The following is a 21,580-nucleotide window of genomic DNA, read 5'->3' on the forward strand; positions in this document are numbered from 1 at the left end:
AAAAAAAGACACAACACCCGGGGGGAGAGGGCCACATTTTTTTCATAACATTTTCGAAAATGGAGTAAAACCTACACATGTAGAGATTCCAATTTTTTTACGTACCAAATGGGACGTACGCTTTAAATTTTTTACTTTTTTTTTTTTTTTTTTTTTTGCGTCTTCGCTGAGCTCTTAGGCCATCCGCCGTACTGAGATGGATTCATTTGAGTGTTACACATACGCACAGTTAAGGAGGCAAAAAATGTTACATCAGGGAAGAATGTTTTAGGACAATTTTTGCCACCTCAACTGTGGGGGCATGCTCATCCGCTACTCTCGATGAGGCATCACCCCAGCGGAAAGGGAGCCCAGAAGCCTCTTCCCCACCACTTGTGTTGACGCAAACAAGGGGCATTTGACAACGTGGAGAGGAGCAAGTTCAAATGAAACATGTGCAGAATTCTCCTATTATCGCAGCTTCAACTCCAATGTGCAAATTATTGTAAACATTATTTCTCACAATTCATGGTTAGGAGGGAGTCTTTCACGAGAAAGACATGTCACTGGATATTTTGAAGCACTGGTGCCACCTATTTTTTGTGACAATTCGATACATGTTGGAGGTATCAACAAGGTGGAATTTTGTTTCGATCACGTGTCACTACAAGGGATAGCACATGTGCGGCTGTGTATATGTGCACAGATGTATATTTTTGTTGGGGAGTAGTGCCCAAAGTTATACCTTCTGCAGGGCGTCATAATGTGGGAGTGCTTGAGAGGTAGCTGGCCCCCCGCACCGGTTGACGATTCACACATGGCGATGTCACGAGAAGACCGTGTATGCGCACTGATCATTTCTTTTTGAAGACGCGAGTGCTACGTATTCTCTCAAGTTGAGAGGCTTTATTAGCAGGGTTCATTACAACGATTTAAAAAAAGCGTTTTCATAGGACTTTTTCCTCATGTTGGTATCCTATCATTTGATGGGCAGTTTTACAGCTTCCCAAGCTCTGCCATGCTTTACACCATTGTTATAATGGACCAGACGGTTTTTTCTTGTTATTTTTTTGTGATGCAGCGGTTGGGTTTCTCACGTGGTACTCCACGCCGTAAGGACAGATGCACATAAGGGGAGTTCCACATCGTTTGACAAGTTTGTCAAGATGGGACAAAAAAAAAAAAACAAATAAAAAATTTTTTGGGACAAAAAAAAAAAAAAAAAAAAAAAAAAAAAAAAAAAAAAAAAAAAAAGGGTTTTTTGGTGAAAAAAAAAAAAAAAAAAAAAAAAAAAAAAAAGAACAAAGATAGAGGGGCAGTTTTTTGGCAGCCCCAATGGGGAGAGTCATCTTTGGCGTCCTTACTTCAAGGACGTTTTGGACAGTAATAATTGCAGGGGCATGACACCCTGAAGTTGCATGCCAATCTTATGGAGTTACAGTTTATTTTTCATTTCCTCCAAGTTGTCTTGAATTTCATGGATCACATAATTTTGTTCAACCATGTGAATAGCATTGTTGTTTAGGATGACTTTGCGGACTTGATCATTTAGGAGCCTCTTATAAGAATAGAAAAGGGAAGCATTAGTGACTATATGTCCAGTGAATCTCATACGGGTTGCTTCCCTTATGGCAGCTGACATTACATTCATGACAATTGAATTTTCTTGAATAAAAAAAGTGTCCTTTATAATATTTTTGGAAGGAATGGGGATATGTTCATACGTTTTTAAATCCCAAGAATTTATCATATCGTTGAATAGGTACATAAATTTATTTTTCATTGTTCCATTTTTTTTTATTAGATGGATGGAAGATTTTTCGAAAAATAAAAATTTCAAGGAGCTATAAATTGAGAAGAGGAGCCCGTACGTGGTGATGTCAAATTGTAGTTTGTAAATCAACCGATTGAATACAAAGAGAGTTACTAAGTAATTTTTCTGGCGCATGTGTTTTATGTAGTATATATAATCATAGATAGTGGGTGTATTTTTGTTTTTCATGTCTTCAATGGACAAGTAATGTATGAAGGGATTATACACAACATTAATTTTGAAATTTAGGATGGATCGGAACAGATTTTGTATTTGGTAGTAGATGATTTTTTTTTCATGTAATTCTTTGAAGTAGTAATAACTTTTTTCGATATAGAAATAATTATGCTTTAGGAGTTTAATCCACTTGTCTTTTTTTTTCATTTCTTTTAAGGCTTTGAATGTGAGTAGCGTAGACATGGACATGATATGCTGTGCGCATGTTTCGTTCGCGTCTGGGAGGCTGATGGCCATTTCAAGGGAGCTGAGAATTTGATTCAGCTTCAACACCGTGCGGAAGATGGTGTGTTTTAGGAGCATGTTGGACCTGGTGTTACGAATCATTTGGACGAGGTGCTCGTCCAGATTGCCCCCATGTAGGGAGTGGTCATTCAAATTGGCATCGTCTAGAAACGGCTGATCTAACATGGCAGCACCCATGCAACATTCCCCCCTATCGACCCAATAACTGGCCAAGCGCGCTCTAATGAGCATAGCAAACGATTCACCATTCCGTTTGAAGAATTTCCTCTTTATTTTGTTAATTTTTTTAACCGCATTAATCTTTTTGATAGTGTGTGGGGTCATAATATCAGGGTCGATATTATCTGTCGGGGGGGTTCTGTCAATCGTGTCTGCTTTCACCAGAACCTGCTCAAGTTTCTTCACCTTGTGTGAAATTTTCTTAAATTTCGTGTGCACCTCTTGTATAACGTCACTTATAAGGAGGAGAAACGGGTACAAAGTGTCGAGATAATCTAAAAGAGAGATAATGCACTTTTTGTAGGTGGACATAATGTCTTGCACCTCATTCGGAGTAAAAGGCAACGAATTATCATTAATGTACATATGGTCCACGAAGTAATGATATCTGTTCAGGACAAAGATGATGAAGTGCACTTCGTTCGAGTGGTACAGAAAAGATGAATTTATAAATCCCGTTAGGTATAGAGAAAAGCGAAAGTATGTTAAGAAGAAAATGAAAAAAAACTCCACTTCGTAGTAATCCATTTTTATTTTTATATCATATTGGTTTTTATTTAGTTTGTTAAAGAAGTACTTGCTGAGTAATTCATCATTGGGGCAGTTCCCATCGGTGGGATCATCATTAAAACGCGTTGCACATTCGCGGATTCTACAGAAGGTTTGGAAGCATTGGAGTTTTAAATTACCCCCGTCCGTTTCGTTGTTCATTTTGTTTGTCTGGAAGTAATCCCATATGGCTTCTACGAAGATACGCTTCTTAAAAAAGGGGAGTATGATGAGCATTTTGTTGGACAAGACGTTCTGCCTGATTAGTTTTTCTGTCTGGTGTGTTGCTTTGGTGAGGTCGTCGCACTCGGCGGCGTGATTAGCTGCATGATTAGCGGCGCGACCATCAACTCGGTCAGCATACTCAATAGCATTCTGCTTAATGCCCCCGCTATAAACTCGGTTAGCGGCCCAATTATGTGCACCCTCTGCGCTCGCCCTATCAGCTTCCGCCTCGTTTTCAAAGACGTCATAAACATTGAACGTGTCGAACATGTCCCAATTTGTGTGCAAGTCATCATTTTCCCCTGAACACGCATTCCCTACATAATCGATGCGCTCAAATATTTGAATTAATCTATCATCCTGGTTGTACCCCTCGTCTGTGTGTGCACTTAGATTGCTAATGGTGTTATTGGATGTACTGCTGTTCCCATCGAACTCGCTTGTGCTCTGATATATCTCCGATTTGTTTGATTCGAAAATTTTGGAAGTTTCAGAGGAGTCGCTACTGTTGTGTCGTGAGTCTTCACATATATATGAATCAGTTGCCTTGTACCTGCTTGGTTTGACTAGCAGTTCGCTTCCTTGTTGTGACTCCTTCCCACAAATTTTACATTTCTGGATGTGTGCAAAATTGTGATTATTTGGACCATGTCCCTTTGTTCGGTGGGTCCCCCTGCCACCTCTCCCTTCACAGTAGGTATCGCCTCTGCGGTTTAGTACAAATTTGTGTCTGTTCCTCAATTTTTTTTTTCTCTTGTCTCTTCCTTCACTGTGTTGTCGAAAGTGGCACTTCCTCTTTTTCATCTTGTGATGTTTATTTTGTTGGGGAAACGCATCTTATGAGTATCTACCATAGCAATTAGTTAATTGTTCTCTATGCCCTTATCGCGTACCTCCACTGGGGCTTGAACTGTCGTTGGAGAAATTGATGCAGTCCGGGGTGAGGGGTATATACATGTAAGCGCGATGCGTTTACATGTATGGTAGTGCACATGTGTGTATAGGTTTATATAATCAGATAATCCCTTTGTGGATGCTGAGATGTTTTTTGTTTTTTTTTTTGTTCAAAAATTGGGAGGTGCTTCTCTGATGAGAGGCGCTGTGGCTTCCGGGTATACAAAATGTATTTACTAATTTGTGCACAAAGGTGTAAAGGCGGGATGGGGATCTTCAATTGGGGGTCAAGGCAAACTGGGAAAAATTACAGCATCGCATGGGGATGGATTCGATTTGCACATCTACAGTGCAGTGAAGAGGGGTAGAAGTAGAGCGTCATTAGGAAAAGTAGTCTTGTGTCAGGGACTGTTATTCAAATGTGTAGAAGGGGGTGCGGATATCAACAGTTTCATCTTTCGTATTTTTATTTTTATTTCTAAAACCTGATAAAATGTTATTTATGAAATTTAGGAAAACACACACATGTTGAGGAGATTAGAAAAAAAGTGAAAGTCTCCGAAATATTAATTCGTTCCACTTCTATGATAAAAAAAAAAAAAAAAAAAAACCATAGACTTATGAATACAGAAATGCGTATTAAAATGTAGAGAATGCACAAATGGGCGTTTTTATCAATTTTGAGAATGCTTAGCGTTATTAATACAGAAGCATTTTAGACCCCCATTGTTTTTATTCGAGCTGGAATGTTTAATCATGTTGTCCTTGCTTGGCCACCTACTAGGTAGAGAAATTAAATACGAATGGTTAATTTTTTCGAATAAGCACAGGGGAGGTAATTAATGGGAGTGTGCACATGGAGGGGTCTCGACGGGACGGCATAATTTTGGATTCAACAACGTGCGTTCATGTGTTTTTATAAGAACACTTTGGTAGATGTGTTTTATTTGTGATGGGTATTTCATTGGTACTACTGCTGGGTATACTAATTTCTTTTTTTTTTTTTTACATTCGGGGAACATTTTAAAGTTCGGATTATTTAGTCATGTAGATATTTTCTCTTTCTCCTTTTTCCTTTTTTGGCACGCTATTCCGTGGGCCGTTCAGCTGTGCGCGAAAAGAGTAGGACTTGACGGGGGGAACATATGCCGCGGCTCTAGTTTAGCTGCTGAGGCAGTCGAAGAATCGCTCCCAGTGTGGATGATCTTACCTCGTGCTGCCCCTAATTATAACGCATAAAGCGGTTTTGCAAAAATAGGCCAAGTGGTGGGTGAATAGCAGAAGGTCTAGACAATTTGGTTGCCGCTGTAGTTTGCGGGGTGTTGGTGCCCAACGTGGTTTAATTTGTTTATTTCTTTTCCCTCTTTCGGGCGTACACATCAGCGGGGGACTGAGGAAAATCCTGGTGAAAAGGATTCCCCCCAAATTTGCAATTTTTCCTATTGTTCTTTTTTATTGGGAAGGAAGTTGGGCACATTAAACTGTTCCGATTTTTGCCTCTCATGTAGGCCGGTTATATATATACATTTTTTAAATGAAAAATATATATTTTTTTTTTTGTTTTTGCCCGTTCGGTGCACACTGTCTCCTTTAACACGGCGCATTTTTTAGAATGTTCCATTGTAGTGTCGCTCACATGTTTGAATTGTCCTTTTTTGCAAAATTGAAGAAAGTTGGTGGGAGATGGAGGGGGAGAAAACGAACGGGGTGATAAAAAAACGATGGTGCACACAAACATACAAATGAGCAAACAAATGAACATATGGGGACATGTTGCTGCTAATTATTTCTGGGACAACGAGAGCCTTTTTGGGTATCCTCTTTTTCGTCACCATCCTCTTTTGTGAAAAATAAGGAGACACAAATTTTTGTAGCACTTCGAAAAAAAAACACAAAAAAATTGTACTACTTTTGTAGAGGTGCTTTAAATTTTTTTTTTTTTTTTTTTTTTTTCATTCTAGACGCAAATATGAACATTGAGAAGGAATTACAAAAAGAAAAAATGTACATCTGTCCATTAATCTTAAAGTAAGCACTTGTCAAAAGGGGAAATAATGGGATTGTTAAAAAAGGCATGTGAGGTGTTTATGGTATCTCCCTGGGTAATGGAAGTGCATATGTATAGATAGACATATTCGAAGAAAAAAGCGGACATAATCGGCATCAAATTTGTGCTTATCCGTTCGGGTGATGTGTGGGATGGGGTATTTTGTACACCCACTGGTTGAGTTACTCTTTCTATGTGAATCGTCACGTTGTTTGTTAAGGGGGGTGGTACAATCCGCCTAACTACAGTGTGTTCACAGCGACATATAATAATGTAGAATTGATGCTAATGCAGAGTTATAGTTGAAGTGTCTATTTTTCGCGTTTCCTCTGTAAGGAGGATATATAACTTGTGTTATGTACAGTTTTGCGTTGTTTTGCCGAATAGGTGGCACATTTATTTGGAGCTGCAGGTACGTTCTCATTTGGGTATGCTGCTCCCCCTCCCATCCTCTGCTCTTAGGTAACTCTTCTGAGTAGTAGAAGGTAAATATCGCTAATATTTTCAGGATTAAACGGATTACTGAGTTTTTTCATTTTTTCATCATTGCATTTGTAGAATCCATCTGTATGCTTAACGACGGCTGTGTAGTGGCCATTGTAACTGTTTCCGCTGTGACAAATGAAGCTCTCGATGAGATATTTCGAGTTGGATAAAGACTCATGGTTGGACATGTAAGCAAAGGAGGTAAAATCAATTAATCCATCCCATGGGAGTAAGACAGTTGTGTCAATTTTTTTCACTCTACTTTTGAAATAATTGGTGCACTCGTAACTCCACTTAAATCGTTTGATATAAATAATCATATACAGATTTGGCATTCTGTATAGGCCTTTTTTAATGGAGCTATTCTGTTTGGATTTACAGATGGGGCAAAATAATTGGCAAAAATCGTCGCTCTTCATGATATTACTTTTTAATAAATCAATTAGTGATGTACTTTGTATGTGTTCACTTTGGAATTCTAACCCTAAGTCTAGGCAGAATTCAAAACTGTGTCTTGTATGACCACAATGTGTGCAAGTTATGCTAGAGACATTTTGGAACCCTAAAAGGTCTGTTATTATGCTGTTATCCTTAAATAGGTATTTTACCCAGTACTTTTCTGATGCCTTTTCTTTGCTATCTTTATCGTCGAGGACGATTTCGAAATTTGGTGGGAAATTAGAATCGCGGTTGCACTCAACGTTTATATAGTTTAGTAGCATTAACAAGAATTCGTGTGCATCATTTTGTGCATTGATGACTATGGTGTTATTATATTTCCTCATTTTTTTCAAAAGATTAATATGTTTGTCTGTGCATAGGTACCCTTTTTCAGCATTGTACGTTTCTTCAATAATGTAAAAGAGTGCCTTCAGTATGTCTCCCTTATACTTTGATTTTGATTTCGCTGTTCCGTATATTTTCTCAAACTTGCTTAGGAGGTATATACAGAGCGGTTTGATCGACAGTAAGAGTTGAAGGGATGCATTGCAGTAGCACACGTTTCCATTGTTCTGGAAGGACGTGTGTCTCCTTTGAACATTTGCGTAGTTATCATACTTGGCATAATATTTGTAATTCTTCGCATAGAACAAATCATGCAGTTTGTTTTCAGTGAGGTTCATCTTGTCTCATTTTGGGTGCAATGGTGTGAGGTGCTTGGTAAAATATTCCCTCTGTTGAAGTTATGAGGTTACCTTCACGGATGGGAAAGAAAACCCGAGCATTCACTTGTGTGGGTTTATGCGAATACGCCTACTTGTACGGGTGGCTCTTGACGTCTGCATTAAGTGCGCCCATCTGACAGCTGCTCGAATAAATAAATATTTATCTCTTTCTTAATTGTGCACACGATATGGTGGCAACTGCGAAAATTTTCATTGTTTTGCTACTGAGGAGTTTTTCGTTTTGCTTTAATTTAGCACTGTCGATGTTGTGATTTCTTTGTGCCTCCTCTTCGCAGTGGAAACTGTGGCACTAGGTGTCCGGTGGCGTTGCTCTACGAATGTGTGCAATGAAGTATATACTTGCGTTTGTGGGGGGAACGATACTTCCATGTGGCCACTTGTACGTTTTGTGCTAGTGGCCAGGGACAAGGATCGGTGCGCCCTTCCGTGTGCACTTTGGAGGTTCCCCTTTAAAATTTCCTGTTATAGCTGCCTGTTTTGTAGTTAAAAAAAAAAAAAACAACAGTAAAGACGGACGAATGAATAAAAAAAAGCATATTCCAACCCTTTCTACTCCTACTTCACGCTTTTTTCTTTTTCCAACAACGTCCACAACAAAGTAGAAATTATATCAATGTAAACCAAAAAAATAGGGGAAATAAAAAAAAAAGGGGACACAAATTGATAAACATGTGTCGCAATCCGTTCGAATGCGAAACCTGCTGCTTGGCAGGAACGGGAATGAATTTTTACTCATGCATATAATCGCGCATAAGTACACTGTATACGCACGCTGATATTTATGTAAGTATGCATTTGCGCTTCTATGCATGCATACACATACACATGCGTACTTTTGCGTTGGTTCGTACATTTATACAACATCCATTTTTCGCGCATGTATGCTGCGAGGGTGTGGGAGGCAGTGAGAAGAAACAGTCGGGACAAAAATAAACGTTTGACAAGGAAAAAAAAAAAAACAAAAAAAAAAAAAAATAACGGTGTGGGAAAAGGAAACAGTCAAAATTTGCATAGCGTAGCATAACGTCACATTTATGTAGTGATGCACCTTCAGGGGGAAAAATCTCTGCTAACATGTTTTCTTTTTCTTGTCATCCCCAGTGGAGTCTTCTTAATTTGTTTTGCACAGCAGCATGGTTCATGTTAAGGTTATTAATTTCGTAAAAGGGAAATGTGCGCACCTTTTATGTTTCACAAAAAATGGGTTTTTGGTGGTAGTGGGTGGAGGCATCGTGCAGGGGATGTTGCATTACGCAACATGGCAAAAAACAGAAAATTGGAAAAAAAAACATATACAGGGGGGACAGCATCGTACATGCTTCCCCTTTTCCGCGTGCTATACAAACGTCTATTCATCAATACATCCTTGTTGCGTACGCATATGATTATGTGCCCGCTAGTGTGGGGCATAAACGAAGAAAACAAAAAAGCGGCAGTTAGTGTCAAAATGTGCGCGAAAACACTATTGCTACGTCATTTCAAATAAACACATTTTATATAAAAAACAAACGCAGGAATAAGCCACGATGACAGGCGTGTGTGAATACAATCATGGCGGACATATAAGCAGACATATGATAAGGGACATTAGTACACAAACAAAAAACACACATGAACAAACACAAACACATGCACTTTCGTGTGCACGGAATTACAAATGCGTTCCCCCGCAGGTGACACCCCTTCCCACACATCAGCCCCATAAGGTACCGGCGTATTTTTGAAAAATGACATCCTCATCAGCCACGTAATAAAGCTTTACTTTTTTGTACATCAGTTTTTCAAGAAAAGCGTCGTACTTGGACGGGACGTAGTATCCTTCGCTTTTGAGAGTGAAGTTAGCATCCTTGGTGCTTCCTGCCCATTCATGTGTTGTCCAACTTGCACAATTCGTGCTGTTTACTCGGTCTGTTTCGTTTGTTCTTCGTTTTCCTTTCCTTAAAATGTCATCATCAGTGGACAGTTCTTCACCCGAACTTGTGCTGTTACCAAATATGTAGCAGGCCTTTTTCTTGCCTGGGGGGGATGATGATGTTCTATTTATTTTCGTCTTCCTTTTATTGGTTAGTACCAAATTGTTGAAGTCGTTAACAATTTTGTAATTTTTATTTAGCTTGTACATTTCGCTCCTCTTTGATATGTACATCAGTTTGAAGGCAATGAAGTTGTCCTGACACATGCCTTTTAGCAGAAAGTTCAGGTCGCAGAAGCTCAGAATTTCGATACTCTTGTATATCTGTGAAGGGTGGAAGAGCGTGTGCAACATTGGAACATGTGAAATGAGGTAGTGAACATGCACACAAGATGACGCTATAAGCGTCAAGGCGTCTGTGTTGTTTTTCTGTGTGTTTGGGAAAGGGACAGCGATGTGAAGAACTGGGTCACTCGTTTTCAGGGGGGGGGGGGTGCAAAATGGGGCTAAATGAGGGCAGAGAACATCTTTACGTTGCATATATTACTTCGGGGTTTAGCACCTTTGTCGAATTGGGCGTTGTTATCTCAACATGGCGCAGATGTGGGACGCGCGGTTGGTAGACAAAAAAAGTGTGACCAAAAATAAGGCTTTTTTTTTTTTTTTTTACACCCCCTTGAAATGTGTCCACTTCCCAGTTTCGCTCTTTCCTTACGTCAAAGATGGAGGAAAACGGATTTGCCTTGAGGTAAAAGAACACTTTTAAAATATAAAAAAAAATAAATTTGACGTTGATACTTCCATTCATGTAAGTAAAGCTATTTACATTTATGTAGTCATCATTAAAGTAGTAAAGTGTAATGGTTTTGCAAAGTGGGGAATCATTTTTCCGTTTGTATGCGAAGAGCATATACTCAAAATATTTACAGGCGTTGTTAATAATCCTTTTTATATATCTTATAACGCGGGGGTAAGATTTATTTTCAATGGAGTACAGCAGTTTATCTCCCAGTTTGGTGCGATAAATATGATTCTCTTTAAATCCGTTTTGCGTTTCTTCCTCAAGGGGCTCTTTCATTTTACAAAAATATTCCAACAGGTACAGGAAAAAATAATCATGAATGATGATGTAGCATGGGAGGTTAAACAACAGAATTAGTCTTGGGATGAAATTCGGTTTTCTGAGCGTGTTGTTATTTGTGTAATTTATGTATATGTAATCAGTATAGACTAGTTTTCTCTCGTTGTAAATGACTTTTTCTTCAACGTTTTTCTTGCCCACGTATTTTTCGTCCGGGGTGTTTGTTTCCTTCTTTTGGCGGTTTAGCAGTGCCCCCTTCGAGAGCACTCCCCTCTGGAGTAGGAACTTCTCGAACACCTTCGCGTCATTCTCTGTGCTCTTCTTAAACTCGAGTTTAGAATTAGCCAAGTGAAAATTTATCATATTCAAAAACGGGTACTTCAAGTTGTGTTCATAAAACACATTTTTCCTTTTACACGCATTATTCTCACTATGATACTGGGGTACAAAAATCTTATGCGTATTCATGAGGGGGAATATATTTATAAGGTTTAATTTGTGTAGAAGGAACAGGATGAAATCATATTCCTTTTTTACTTGTGTGTATTTCTTATAAGTTGCATCTTTTAAAAATTCTTGTAAATACATTTTTTTCAAACTATCCATAAAACGTCCTTCTTTTTTTTTTTTTTTAACAGATAAAAGGATGAATATCATTTTGCGAATTATTTTGTTAAACAGGGAGGAGCTCTTTTGGGTGTTTGCTTTGTCCTTATTGGGAGTCTCTACATCGTCAGCCTGTTTCCGTGAGGTTTTGTGTTTCTTCGCTTTTTGGCTGTTAAGCCGCTTCACCATTCCTATGACTCTTAGCTCGTTCGTCTTTAACTTGTTCAGATTGTAATACTCTTCATTGTCGTCGTTTGCCAATTCGGTTGGAATTTCGATGGGCTCTTCGCTCAGAACGCGATCAACTGGATTTTCCTCCTCGTCTGCTTCTCCAAGTTCCCCATTGGGGCTATCGCTTCTACGTTGTGCACTATCTCTACAGATGCTAGGATCGTCCCAGATTAAGCTATCGTGCTTAGCTTCATCGATGTCGCGGCCTCTGTACATCTCGTTGAGCTTTGCACATTGAGAACTTTCCCTTTGCTTTTTTTCGGATGTGTCATCCTCGCTGTTTTCACAATCATCGTATGTGTTTAGCATATCGCTCAGGTAGAAAACATGATATAAAATTTGTGTAACGAAGATAAATGACTCCTTAAGAGTATTCACCCTTTTTCCTTTTCCTTTTTTAACCTTCACTTTTTTTACAAAAGGGTTTTTCCGTTCGTTATAGCGTTGGGGTGTTTGTGTGTGTGTTTCTTTTCCCTGTTCAGTGTAGCCTCCCGTAGGTGCCATTTCTGACCCTTTCTGCTTGTACATGTGTTCGCATGGCTGTCCTATGTTTGTTATAGAAGAAACAGAATGGGTGTTCCTTTTTTTGCTCCCCAGTTTGGCCCTTTTGTGGTTGTCTCTTTCGAGCCAATAAACGCTATTCTTAAGATTGGTGACTTGGATATCCAGCAAAGACTCGACTTTCTTCGGGGTATTCGAAATGTAAGCGATGTTATATAGGTGGATATTCTGGGGATACCAATCAAAATCGATGAAGGATTTTTTGCTAATATTATAAATTAGTAATTTGTTCTTAGTATACATGAAATTGTTGTGGAAGTTATTTTGTTGTACATATTTACCGAAAAGATTTGCAAAGTTCACGCGATTCGTATCATTAATGTTTAGAAGGATGGAATTCTTAAACGACCCAGTGGGCACCGCACCTCTGATGAGATTCTCGTATATGTGTACACAATATTTTTTAAAATAAGTAAAGAGATTGTTGTTTTGCTGATCGGTGTGGTAGTACAAGTGCCGCAGAGAGTAATTCAGTTTGGAACAATTTTTATCATTATCATTGGAGAAAATTTGGGACAATCTTTTTTCTATTTTTTTCTTTTCACAATCGTTTAAGATGTAGTAATTGGGAAAGTACTCACTAACATGTTTCGTTAGACATTTTATATGTTTGGTTATTCCTCCGAGAACTTTCTTTCTTCCATCATTTGCATTTTCTAGAAGTTTGATAATTTCGAAATCATCTGAAAGGTTGTCAAATATATCTGAGTTGTTGGCACTGGACGAAATGTAACTCATGGCTTTTTCTTCCTCCTGGTCATATCCGCTTGGGTTCTCCATAACGCTTGTTACGTTTCCCCTTTTGCTTTTAGAACTGTAAGAGGAGCAATTGCTCGTTCTTTTTTTTCTGGTCCGTTTTGACTTTGGTGCGTGATTTTTCTGTCTACCTTTTTTTTTATTTCGTCGTGGGTGAGTCTCCTTTTCCGAGGTGCTCAGTTGGTTACCATCCTGAGAGGAGTCGTGGTCTTCAGGGTAGGAATCGTCCCCATAGGGATCATCCGCATAATGATCGTCAGCGTAGTGATCCTCCTCGAAGTTGCCAAACTCGTAGGGGTCATCTTCCTCGTACTGGTCCCCTCCGATGGGAAAATGTCCAGTTTGGGCATCCTCATCCGCCAGTATGTAGTTATTACATGCGTACAGGATCATGTCCCCCTTGAGGAACTTATGCACATAGTAATTTAGGTCAAAAATGGTTAGCTTCTTCTGGAAGTAGTACTTTGTGCATTCTCCATTAGAACTTGCGTTCGGGAAGTTATCATTTTGCATGACGTCGTACGTGTCGTGGGGAGGGACCGGGTATTCCCTGTGATCATAAGTACGGCTGCTCAAATCATTTAGCATGGGGCATATATTCGGCTGAGCGTTGCAGTTGAAATGTTTGTAACCATTCTGCGGCGCTGTACCATTCGTAAATTCCTCAAAATACGCTCCCTCTCCGATTATGCCATCTTCATCCCCATACACTGCATCCATGTGGTAGAGTAATTCCCCTAAATGACAGTTAGGGATGTTCCCATTCCTTTGCAAGACATCCGCTTGGACGGTCTCCGAATTTTTCGTAGAGTGGTAAACTCCATAGAGGTACATAATATCCACAACGTTGTCCAGAAAGCATTTCTTCAAAGATAGCGATAATTTCTTTTTGTAAAAAATGGCTTTATATATAAGGTAGGAATACACATTGTCGCACACAAGGTCATTGGCAATGTAATATGATAAGACGTATGATGTATCCACGACGTAATTTCTTTTTTTTATAAATCTTAGGGCATTTTTTATGTCCTTCATTTTTTGAAAATACAACGGTTTAGTAATTTCCCTGTACAGTGAGTACTGATCCCTATAATTTATTATAAAAATATTTAACAAATTCACAAGCGAGATAAATTTGAAGTGGAAAATATTTTTTATGTACTTATCGTAGTAATAATTGATATTGGCGTAGTTAGAGTTGTATATGTGCGTTGCAAAGTAGTTCAGAATACATCTAGCCAAATTTTCATTCGACAAAATGAAAAAATAGTTAACAATGTTCTTTTTGAAATAGAGGAATAGCTTTTTCTGGATGTACGTGCACACGTTATGTTTGAATTTTCCGATCATCATATTGTTTGCCTTAATCCATATACTCTTTCTGTAGGGTTCCGAGTTTGTCCTATTTTTTAAATGGTATATTACGTGAAATTTTCTCAGCTGGATTGAGGCAAAATTGTTGGGATGGTCTGGCATGTCCGAAGGGGAGGATAGCAATGCCACACATTGTTTTTTACGGCGTTTCAATTCGTTTCCTTTATGGTAAAGACTTGGGGATGTAGTGGTGACTCCACTGCGCAGTTGCCCTTTTTTCCTTCGGTCCTTGGTAAATTTGTTCTTCTTCGCGCGTAATTTCTTGTGTTCGTTTGAGGAGCGTGCCCGGGTTATTTCTCTGTCGTTGGAAATATCGTGTAGGATATGTTTATCCATTTCGTCATTATCGTTGATCGATAATACCCACCCCGATGAAGAACAATTTTCTCCATTTTGATGCGACTTGTCTAGAAGAAGTTGCTCATTTTGACGTTCGCTTTTTTTTTTTGCTTTTTCCAAATATTTCTGCGACATGGCTAGCTTCACAATTACACTTACAAAATAAATATAAACTATGCGCAGGGAATATTTTACCTTTACGTTTTCTATGAAATTGTTTAAATTTTTCGAGTTCCCATTTTTGCAGCTACTTAAGGGAACATTGGCAGGTTCCCCACAGTATGTACTGTTGACCTTATCTCGCATAGCAATAATTTCTGCGTGTTTTCTCTTAATGTGCGTAGATTCTTGGTGCATCAGTTCAATATCATTAGATGAATTGACTTTTCTCCTTTGTTGATTCATTTGTGGCCCATTCTCCAACTGCTTTTTAAATACTTCGCAGGGGGGTTCAATTGTAGGTTCGTACATGTTGGCGTTTTGGTCAATATAATGCAAAGACTGGGGTTCCCCTATACCTGTGGAATTTCCCCCCCTAGGTGGGTTGACCAGATTGAGGTTATTCAAATGGCTGTGGAAATTGTACGGAGAGAAGCCGCTTGAGTTGGCTTTGACTCTATTTTTGATCTTCAAAAACTCGCTAAGCTTCTTATGTATCATTTGCTTCGAATTTGAAAAGAAGGAAATGAGGTCTGAAAAACTCCTGTTTACATTATGCACATTGGATATGTGGCTGAGCAAATCGTTTTTAAAAAAATATATGTTGTTGCAGAAGGGGCATGAAAAGGACAGGTCTTTCTCTGTCATGGTTGCACCCCCATTTTTTTCTTTACAGTACCAATCGTAAAAGATGGAAAAGTATTTTTCAATGTTACCTCTAGATACGTTATATGATTCCCTAAATGTGTTGTATTCCCTGTAGGTTGTTAAATTTTCTGCTAGCTTTGAATTTGAAATATTTTTTTTTTTCACTTTTTTAACTAAGCTAATGAAGAGATTTCTGAGTTTCCTTGTTAGGAATAATTGGTTGGTGTAGGCATTGTGTAGCAGGAGAAACTTGAGTCCTTTGTTTTTAATTTTGGAGTTTTTGAGAATGTCTTGTATGGTCAATTTTTCGCTCGCGCTTTTTCGCATGTGCCCTTCTACGAGAAATTTCTTGAACCGTTCAACGGTCAGCTGAAGGGGGGAAACAGCAAGGAAGTTCGAATGTGTATGTTACAGATATACACTCTCGTGATTATCTAATCAAACATAGCACAAGAAGGTGGAAAACTGAACCCGTATGAACACTCATCAATGGACACTTACATATATGTTGTAGTAGTATTCTTCGAAGTGGTTGTAGCGAAGCATGTTGTAGATGCGCAATTTCTTTTTACTCTTTTTGGACGCGAACAAGTGAATACTAACGTTTTGCTTGATACGAATCTGCAAATTGTTCTTTTTTAAATCTAGGAAGGATAAATTAAGTTCCCTATTTTTTGGATTTGAACCAACGCTAGGTTTCCATTTTTGAGGGTGATTTTTATTCATGTCTTTAAATTTAAGTTTTACTAAATTCATGTTGCAGAGAAATTTTAACTTTCTGTATAAGAAAAAGAACACGCATATTTTGTCATTGCTTTTGATAATGTTTACGTCATGCTGGCACAAATGGTCACTGTTTAGTTTTTCATATGGCTTATCGCTGTCTCGCGTATTCTTGTGTACTTTATTCGTAGTGGTACTCGGTGTTTCCGCCGCGGTTGTGTAATGCGGTGGGGAGGTCATATGGTTCCCGGTGCTCCCGTTTGTTACGAATGCGCTGATTGGTGAATTGAGGAAATGCGCATGATCATTCTTGTTTAGGAGAAAGCTTTCGATCATACGCTGCTTGTTACAATTTAGTGAAGAATAGGACGTCAAAAATTCGAAGAGAATTGGGGGTAAGTCTTTCATTCTCTTTTTTCGTTTTTCATGTAGGAGATAATCTTCTATGTATTTGAGTTTGCATCCCACGCTGATGATTTTTAGGTATTCGTCTAGGTAGAGATTTTTTAAGATGTCCTTCACGGTTAGTGTGTTGCTGCTTTGTTTCGAAGGTACTTGATGGGCCCTTTTAGGGGACGAATTCCTTTTCATTGTTTCTATATATGATAATCTCCTCTTTTTTGGGTTATCCGGACTTGGAGTGAGTACAGCTTGTGTGTCACATTCGTTTGCTTTTTCTGCAGTGCGCGCTTTTCTTGCCTTTTTCCTTTTCCTCTTCTTCCGCTTTAGTATCCTTATTAAGCATTTGTGGAAATATTTATATCTGGTCATTTTTGAAAATATGTACCCGTTGAAATAGCTTATGCTGTATGAAAATTCCTGGGTGGTTTTACAATTTTGAAAAACTTTGCTGGTTTTTATTTTTTTACTAATAATTTGGTTTTCCTTACACTTAAAGGCTGATTCGTTTAGTATGTCAATATAGAGCACGTTATAGGCCGTTCCTTTTTGGTTTAAACTTATGCCAGCGTTGTTGTTGAGGCTGAGTTGCGTACTAGGGTTGTTACCTTGTATTTCTGCTATGGGGTGTCCCGCTCTGGAAATCTCATTTTTATCATTGAAGGTGGAATTTATGCCACCTTTATTGGAGTGGTATGGAGTTACTTCATCATGGTCGCCATTTGGATGTTTGTTCTGAATCCAACATATTTGGTGCGGCTGATCCATTTTACCTCTTTTATTGAGAAATTTGGTTGAAGGTGTGTCCATTTTTCTTTTGCTGCTTCGATTGGCTACTTCTACAGATTCAAATGAATTTATCGTTGTATCATTCGGAATTGGGGCGGACAGGTTAGCACCCGTTTGGTTACATCTACCTTTTATGTCTTGGAGGTTATTATTAGGGTCACCCATATTCGCTTCTCCATTGTAGAGTGTGCTATGCCACACTTTGCGGTCTACACATGTAGCTGAATAATTGTACGATGTCACTCCCTTGTGGTGACTATTTTCTGGATATTTCGTGAGATCGATAAAATGATCTTCCAGGGCCTTTTCCCGATTGGAAGAAAAATAAGCACCATCGACCCCGTTACTATACATGTGTGCGGTCAAGTCGGAATCATCTTTTGTGGGGGCGCCCCCTTGCTGCGCAGAATCGGTAGCACTTTTCGTTTTCTCATTGAAAATATTAACGGTGTATTTAAATTTCTTACTGATTATGTTACCACTGGATATATTATAATATTCTGTTTTCTCTTTGTTGGTTTTATCATTAGGGTTCGCGTGCTTGTACGACGAAATGGCATAGTCCTGTTGAATTTTTGCATACAAATCGTTGGACTGCTTTTCGGATAGGACATTCGAATCGTAGAAATAGTACTTAACAGTTTTGCTGTTAAGAAGTGTGTATTTTTTAAAAAAGGAATTAATTTTGGTGGAGTAATTAAAAAGCCTTTGAACGGATTTTCTATCAATCGTCCTTCCATTGCTCTCTATGGCATTAAATAAATCTTGGAGATACCGAAATGTAGTCACCTTGGAACTTAGCAGGAAGTGGCAAAAAATGAACAGTCTCTTAATAAAGAGGTTACTTTTTAACTTGGTCGTATCTTCCATGAAGTATTTAATAAAATTGATGTCCTTTTCGGATGAGACCACCTTATTCATGGCTGGGACATCTTCACGCATTACGCACGTATCATCGTGTGTCGATTCCCTTAGTATGGAACCCTGATTCTTCTGCTTCCTCACCTTTGCACTGTCACATGCACACGTGGCATTACTGATGTTCTGTTTCAGAACAAATTTTAAGTAGTAAAAGAAATGAAAACTGCACGTATACAAATCATATTTATCTTCAAATATTTTGAAATTCTTCACATAATGCTCAAAAAAATCTTTATAGTTGCCGAAATTGTCCACTGAGTCCTTCTGCTTCGGTATGATGTAGGTCAGTACGTTTATGTCTATTTCGCTCACTGTGTTGATGTAGTTTAACACATTCAAGGATTCGTTTAATTTGTTAAATTGTATGTGACTAAAGTTTTCCTGCGTGATGTTGTTACTATTCAAATTTTCAGTTGGTTGGCTCATACATACGGCATGGTCATCCGTCGGGATGGCACTTCTGTCTTGGTCTGGTGAGCCGCTCAACTTTGGGTCAACGGGAAGCAAGTTTCTGTTCCCTTTTAAGGATAGATCATCTACCATGATTTCCCTTCCCATTGAATGGTCTCCTTCACCGGGAGCTGCCTCGTCATTTTTTACTACACACTGCAACATTTGATTACCGTTGTAAGCAAGGGCATGTGGCCTCTTCTGCACATACTGGTAAATGTAATTGTCAATAAATCTGTACATAAAGCTTTTGTCCTGCCGTTCTGGTATTTTTACAACTTCCTTGTTTCTAACCAGCTTACTAAGAAAGGTGTTCGTTTTTTTAATGGACATCAAGAGTACCTGTGATATTTCCTTGGTTGTCATACCCCTTATGCCTTTGCTCATAATTAGGTACTTAATTTTGTTGTAGAGTGACAGGTGGTTCAAGAGCAAATTTTTATTCTTAACAGAGTTATTGGTGTAGGTGTTGTTATCCGAATCGCTGTCTAAGGTGGAAGAGGCAGACGATTGCGAGGATGACGATTTTTTGTTTCCATCATCAGTCGGTTTGTTATTTTCTTCGATTTCCTTTGGCAAATCTTCAGCCTTTTTATTTTCATAGATAAAGGAAAACTCTGATTCGCTAGATTCTTCTTTCTCGTTATGCGAGCTGGAGTAATAATCCGTGTCGTTAAGTCTATGGTGAATGTTTAAATCCACGTAATTTTTGAACTCATTTATTTGCAAATTGCTGTTTTTTTCATTCATGAAGATATTTTCTTCGTCACCCAAGGTGCTGTCTCTGCTTTGTAGTGCGTCCACGGTACTTTCGTTTGGGTGTACTCGCGGGGGGAAGTGGCTCATCGGAGGTAAATCTCCATTTGATGCACTATGATTTGTTGGGCTGCACGCCGATCCCCGTATCGTGCAACCTTCCAAGTGCTTGGACGTCCCATGGGAGGCACTCTGCACGGGGTGGTGCGATGCCGACTGGGTGGACGTGTTCCATCTTTTTAGGTGTATCCCCAGTTGGTCCCACGCACTCGCTTTGGTAACGTTACTCCTGAAGAATTCATTTTTGAATTCAATTTTCTGGACATAATCTTCGCACATCAAGTAACAAGATTTGTTTATAAACTTGATGAGGTAATCATAATTGTAGTAAAACAAAATGAGAAAGTTAATAATATTGTCGTAATTTATTTTATCTTTATTTTCATAATTTAAATAGCAATTTTCGTACGATGAATGGATTTTAATTTTACACATTATTATTTTCTTCTTGCAAATTAGGTGGGACAAAATGGAGTTGAATATCTTCAGGGCCTTTTTAATTTGTATATAATAGTATGGGTTGTACACAATTAGCAGTTTGAAAAATATGAGGGACAAAATTTTCTGTGGTATTATAATGAACTTGTTTAGGAGGTGCAAAATGATTTTGTTTATCGAAAGGACATTCTGAGAATATAGCACGTTCTTTATAAATATGGGTAGCAAATTGTATATAAAATAGATGTTAAAGTATAGAATGTAGGACGGATTCAACTTTATGGTATTGTTTCTGCTGCTACTATGGGTGTTGTGGTTGCTATAATCTAGGGTTTTCTCCAAATTATTTATGTTGATGCTTATTTTTTTTATTAGCAAATATTGGAATAAAACTTTTAGGTGGTAATGGACCATCTTGACATCCATGTTGAGGTACTTCCCGAGAGAGCTTTGAATGAGTCCGTTGTATTTCCCCGAAATGATGTACAACAGGATCAATATTTTCTCTTTGCACTCTTTGATTCTTTCGTAGTAAAACAGATTGTGCTTGTTGTATATATAGATGTTATTTATGTAAACAGTGAATTGAGTGGCTGTATTTAAGATGATATTTAGGTCTTCATCTAAGGGGGATTCAACATCATTGTTGTATTGATCTAGGTGGACTCGACAATTGTCTGTCCGTGGCTTGCCAGGTCCACCGGACGTGGTTTCCTTCCTCCATTGTTGTGATATGCTTACATCTTTGCAGTAGTACAAAACTCGCAGTACTTCTCTCTTCATGTACACATCCATGGGTACGTTTTTATTTCTCTCCAAATTTTCGAATAACTCCTGCAGTGTTATGCAGTAGTTAACTTGACTCTGACTGTTGTTATCACTGTCCTCTTTTTTTTTACTATAAGAGGTTATTACCTTCTTGTTGAAACTCGTGCATAGTTCGTCAAAAATGTATTTCAACAGCACTCTATCCATTGTGTAGTTTGGTGTTCTAGGGCTAAGAACGCATTAAGTCGAACATTTGCGGAACGCCAAGATGTTCATTCCATAGGGGGTGAAAGCAGTGGCATATTAACAGCTGCCCACTAGTTAGGCACATAAACATGTCTTAAACAAACATATGGGAAGGATTGAGTCAAATTTCAAAGAAAAAATGACATTAGGGGAAGTAAGAAATCACAATGGTAGAATGGAAGCTGTTCTAGACAAACATACTTCAGCACAAACTGAAGGGACGCTTTTAATGTTGCATCCCCGTGGGTCGTACCTCACGTTGATTGACGAACTTGGTGAATTGCAAAAGTGGCGAACAAAAAAAAAAAAAAAAAAAAAAAAAGAGCAATAAACGAAATGGACACAAAATGACAAAACAAATGAGTTAATTTCCCTCACAAATGGGTGTCATGCTAGCTGAACTAAAGCTTAAAAAAAAAAGGTCACATGAGTTGTACGAAACAATTCCGCATGAAATTGGGGAATAAACAAAAAAGAAAAC

At 38.5% G+C, this 21,580-nt stretch overlaps 3 protein-coding genes across 3 annotated transcripts; all 3 read right to left on the reverse strand.

Moving 5' to 3' along the window:
- Positions 1-1,414: 1,414 nt before the first annotated feature.
- On the reverse strand, positions 1,415-4,072 carry AK88_02009 (uncharacterized protein; the record flags this gene model as incomplete). The annotated part of the gene is made up of 1 exon (XM_012479644.1): positions 1,415-4,072. The coding sequence occupies one exon, from the start codon at positions 4,070-4,072 to the stop codon at positions 1,415-1,417; it is 2,658 nt and encodes an 885-aa protein (XP_012335067.1).
- Positions 4,073-6,667: 2,595 nt separating this feature from the next.
- AK88_02010 (uncharacterized protein) lies at positions 6,668-7,819 on the reverse strand (the record flags this gene model as incomplete). The annotated part of the gene is made up of 1 exon (XM_012479645.1): positions 6,668-7,819. One exon carries the CDS (start codon positions 7,817-7,819, stop codon positions 6,668-6,670), a length of 1,152 nt encoding a protein of 383 aa, XP_012335068.1.
- A 1,756-nt stretch (positions 7,820-9,575) lies between these two features.
- On the reverse strand, positions 9,576-21,060 carry AK88_02011 (uncharacterized protein; the record flags this gene model as incomplete). Its single annotated transcript, XM_012479646.1, has 3 exons — positions 9,576-10,118; positions 10,510-15,918; positions 16,051-21,060. The coding sequence occupies 3 exons, from the start codon at positions 21,058-21,060 to the stop codon at positions 9,576-9,578; spliced, it is 10,962 nt and encodes a 3,653-aa protein (XP_012335069.1).
- Between the last annotated feature and the right edge of the window lie 520 nt (positions 21,061-21,580).

Source organism: Plasmodium fragile (genome assembly GCF_000956335.1).
Source record: "Plasmodium fragile strain nilgiri unplaced genomic scaffold supercont1.18, whole genome shotgun sequence".
In the NCBI taxonomy this organism is placed as follows: Eukaryota; Apicomplexa; class Aconoidasida; order Haemosporida; family Plasmodiidae; genus Plasmodium; species Plasmodium fragile.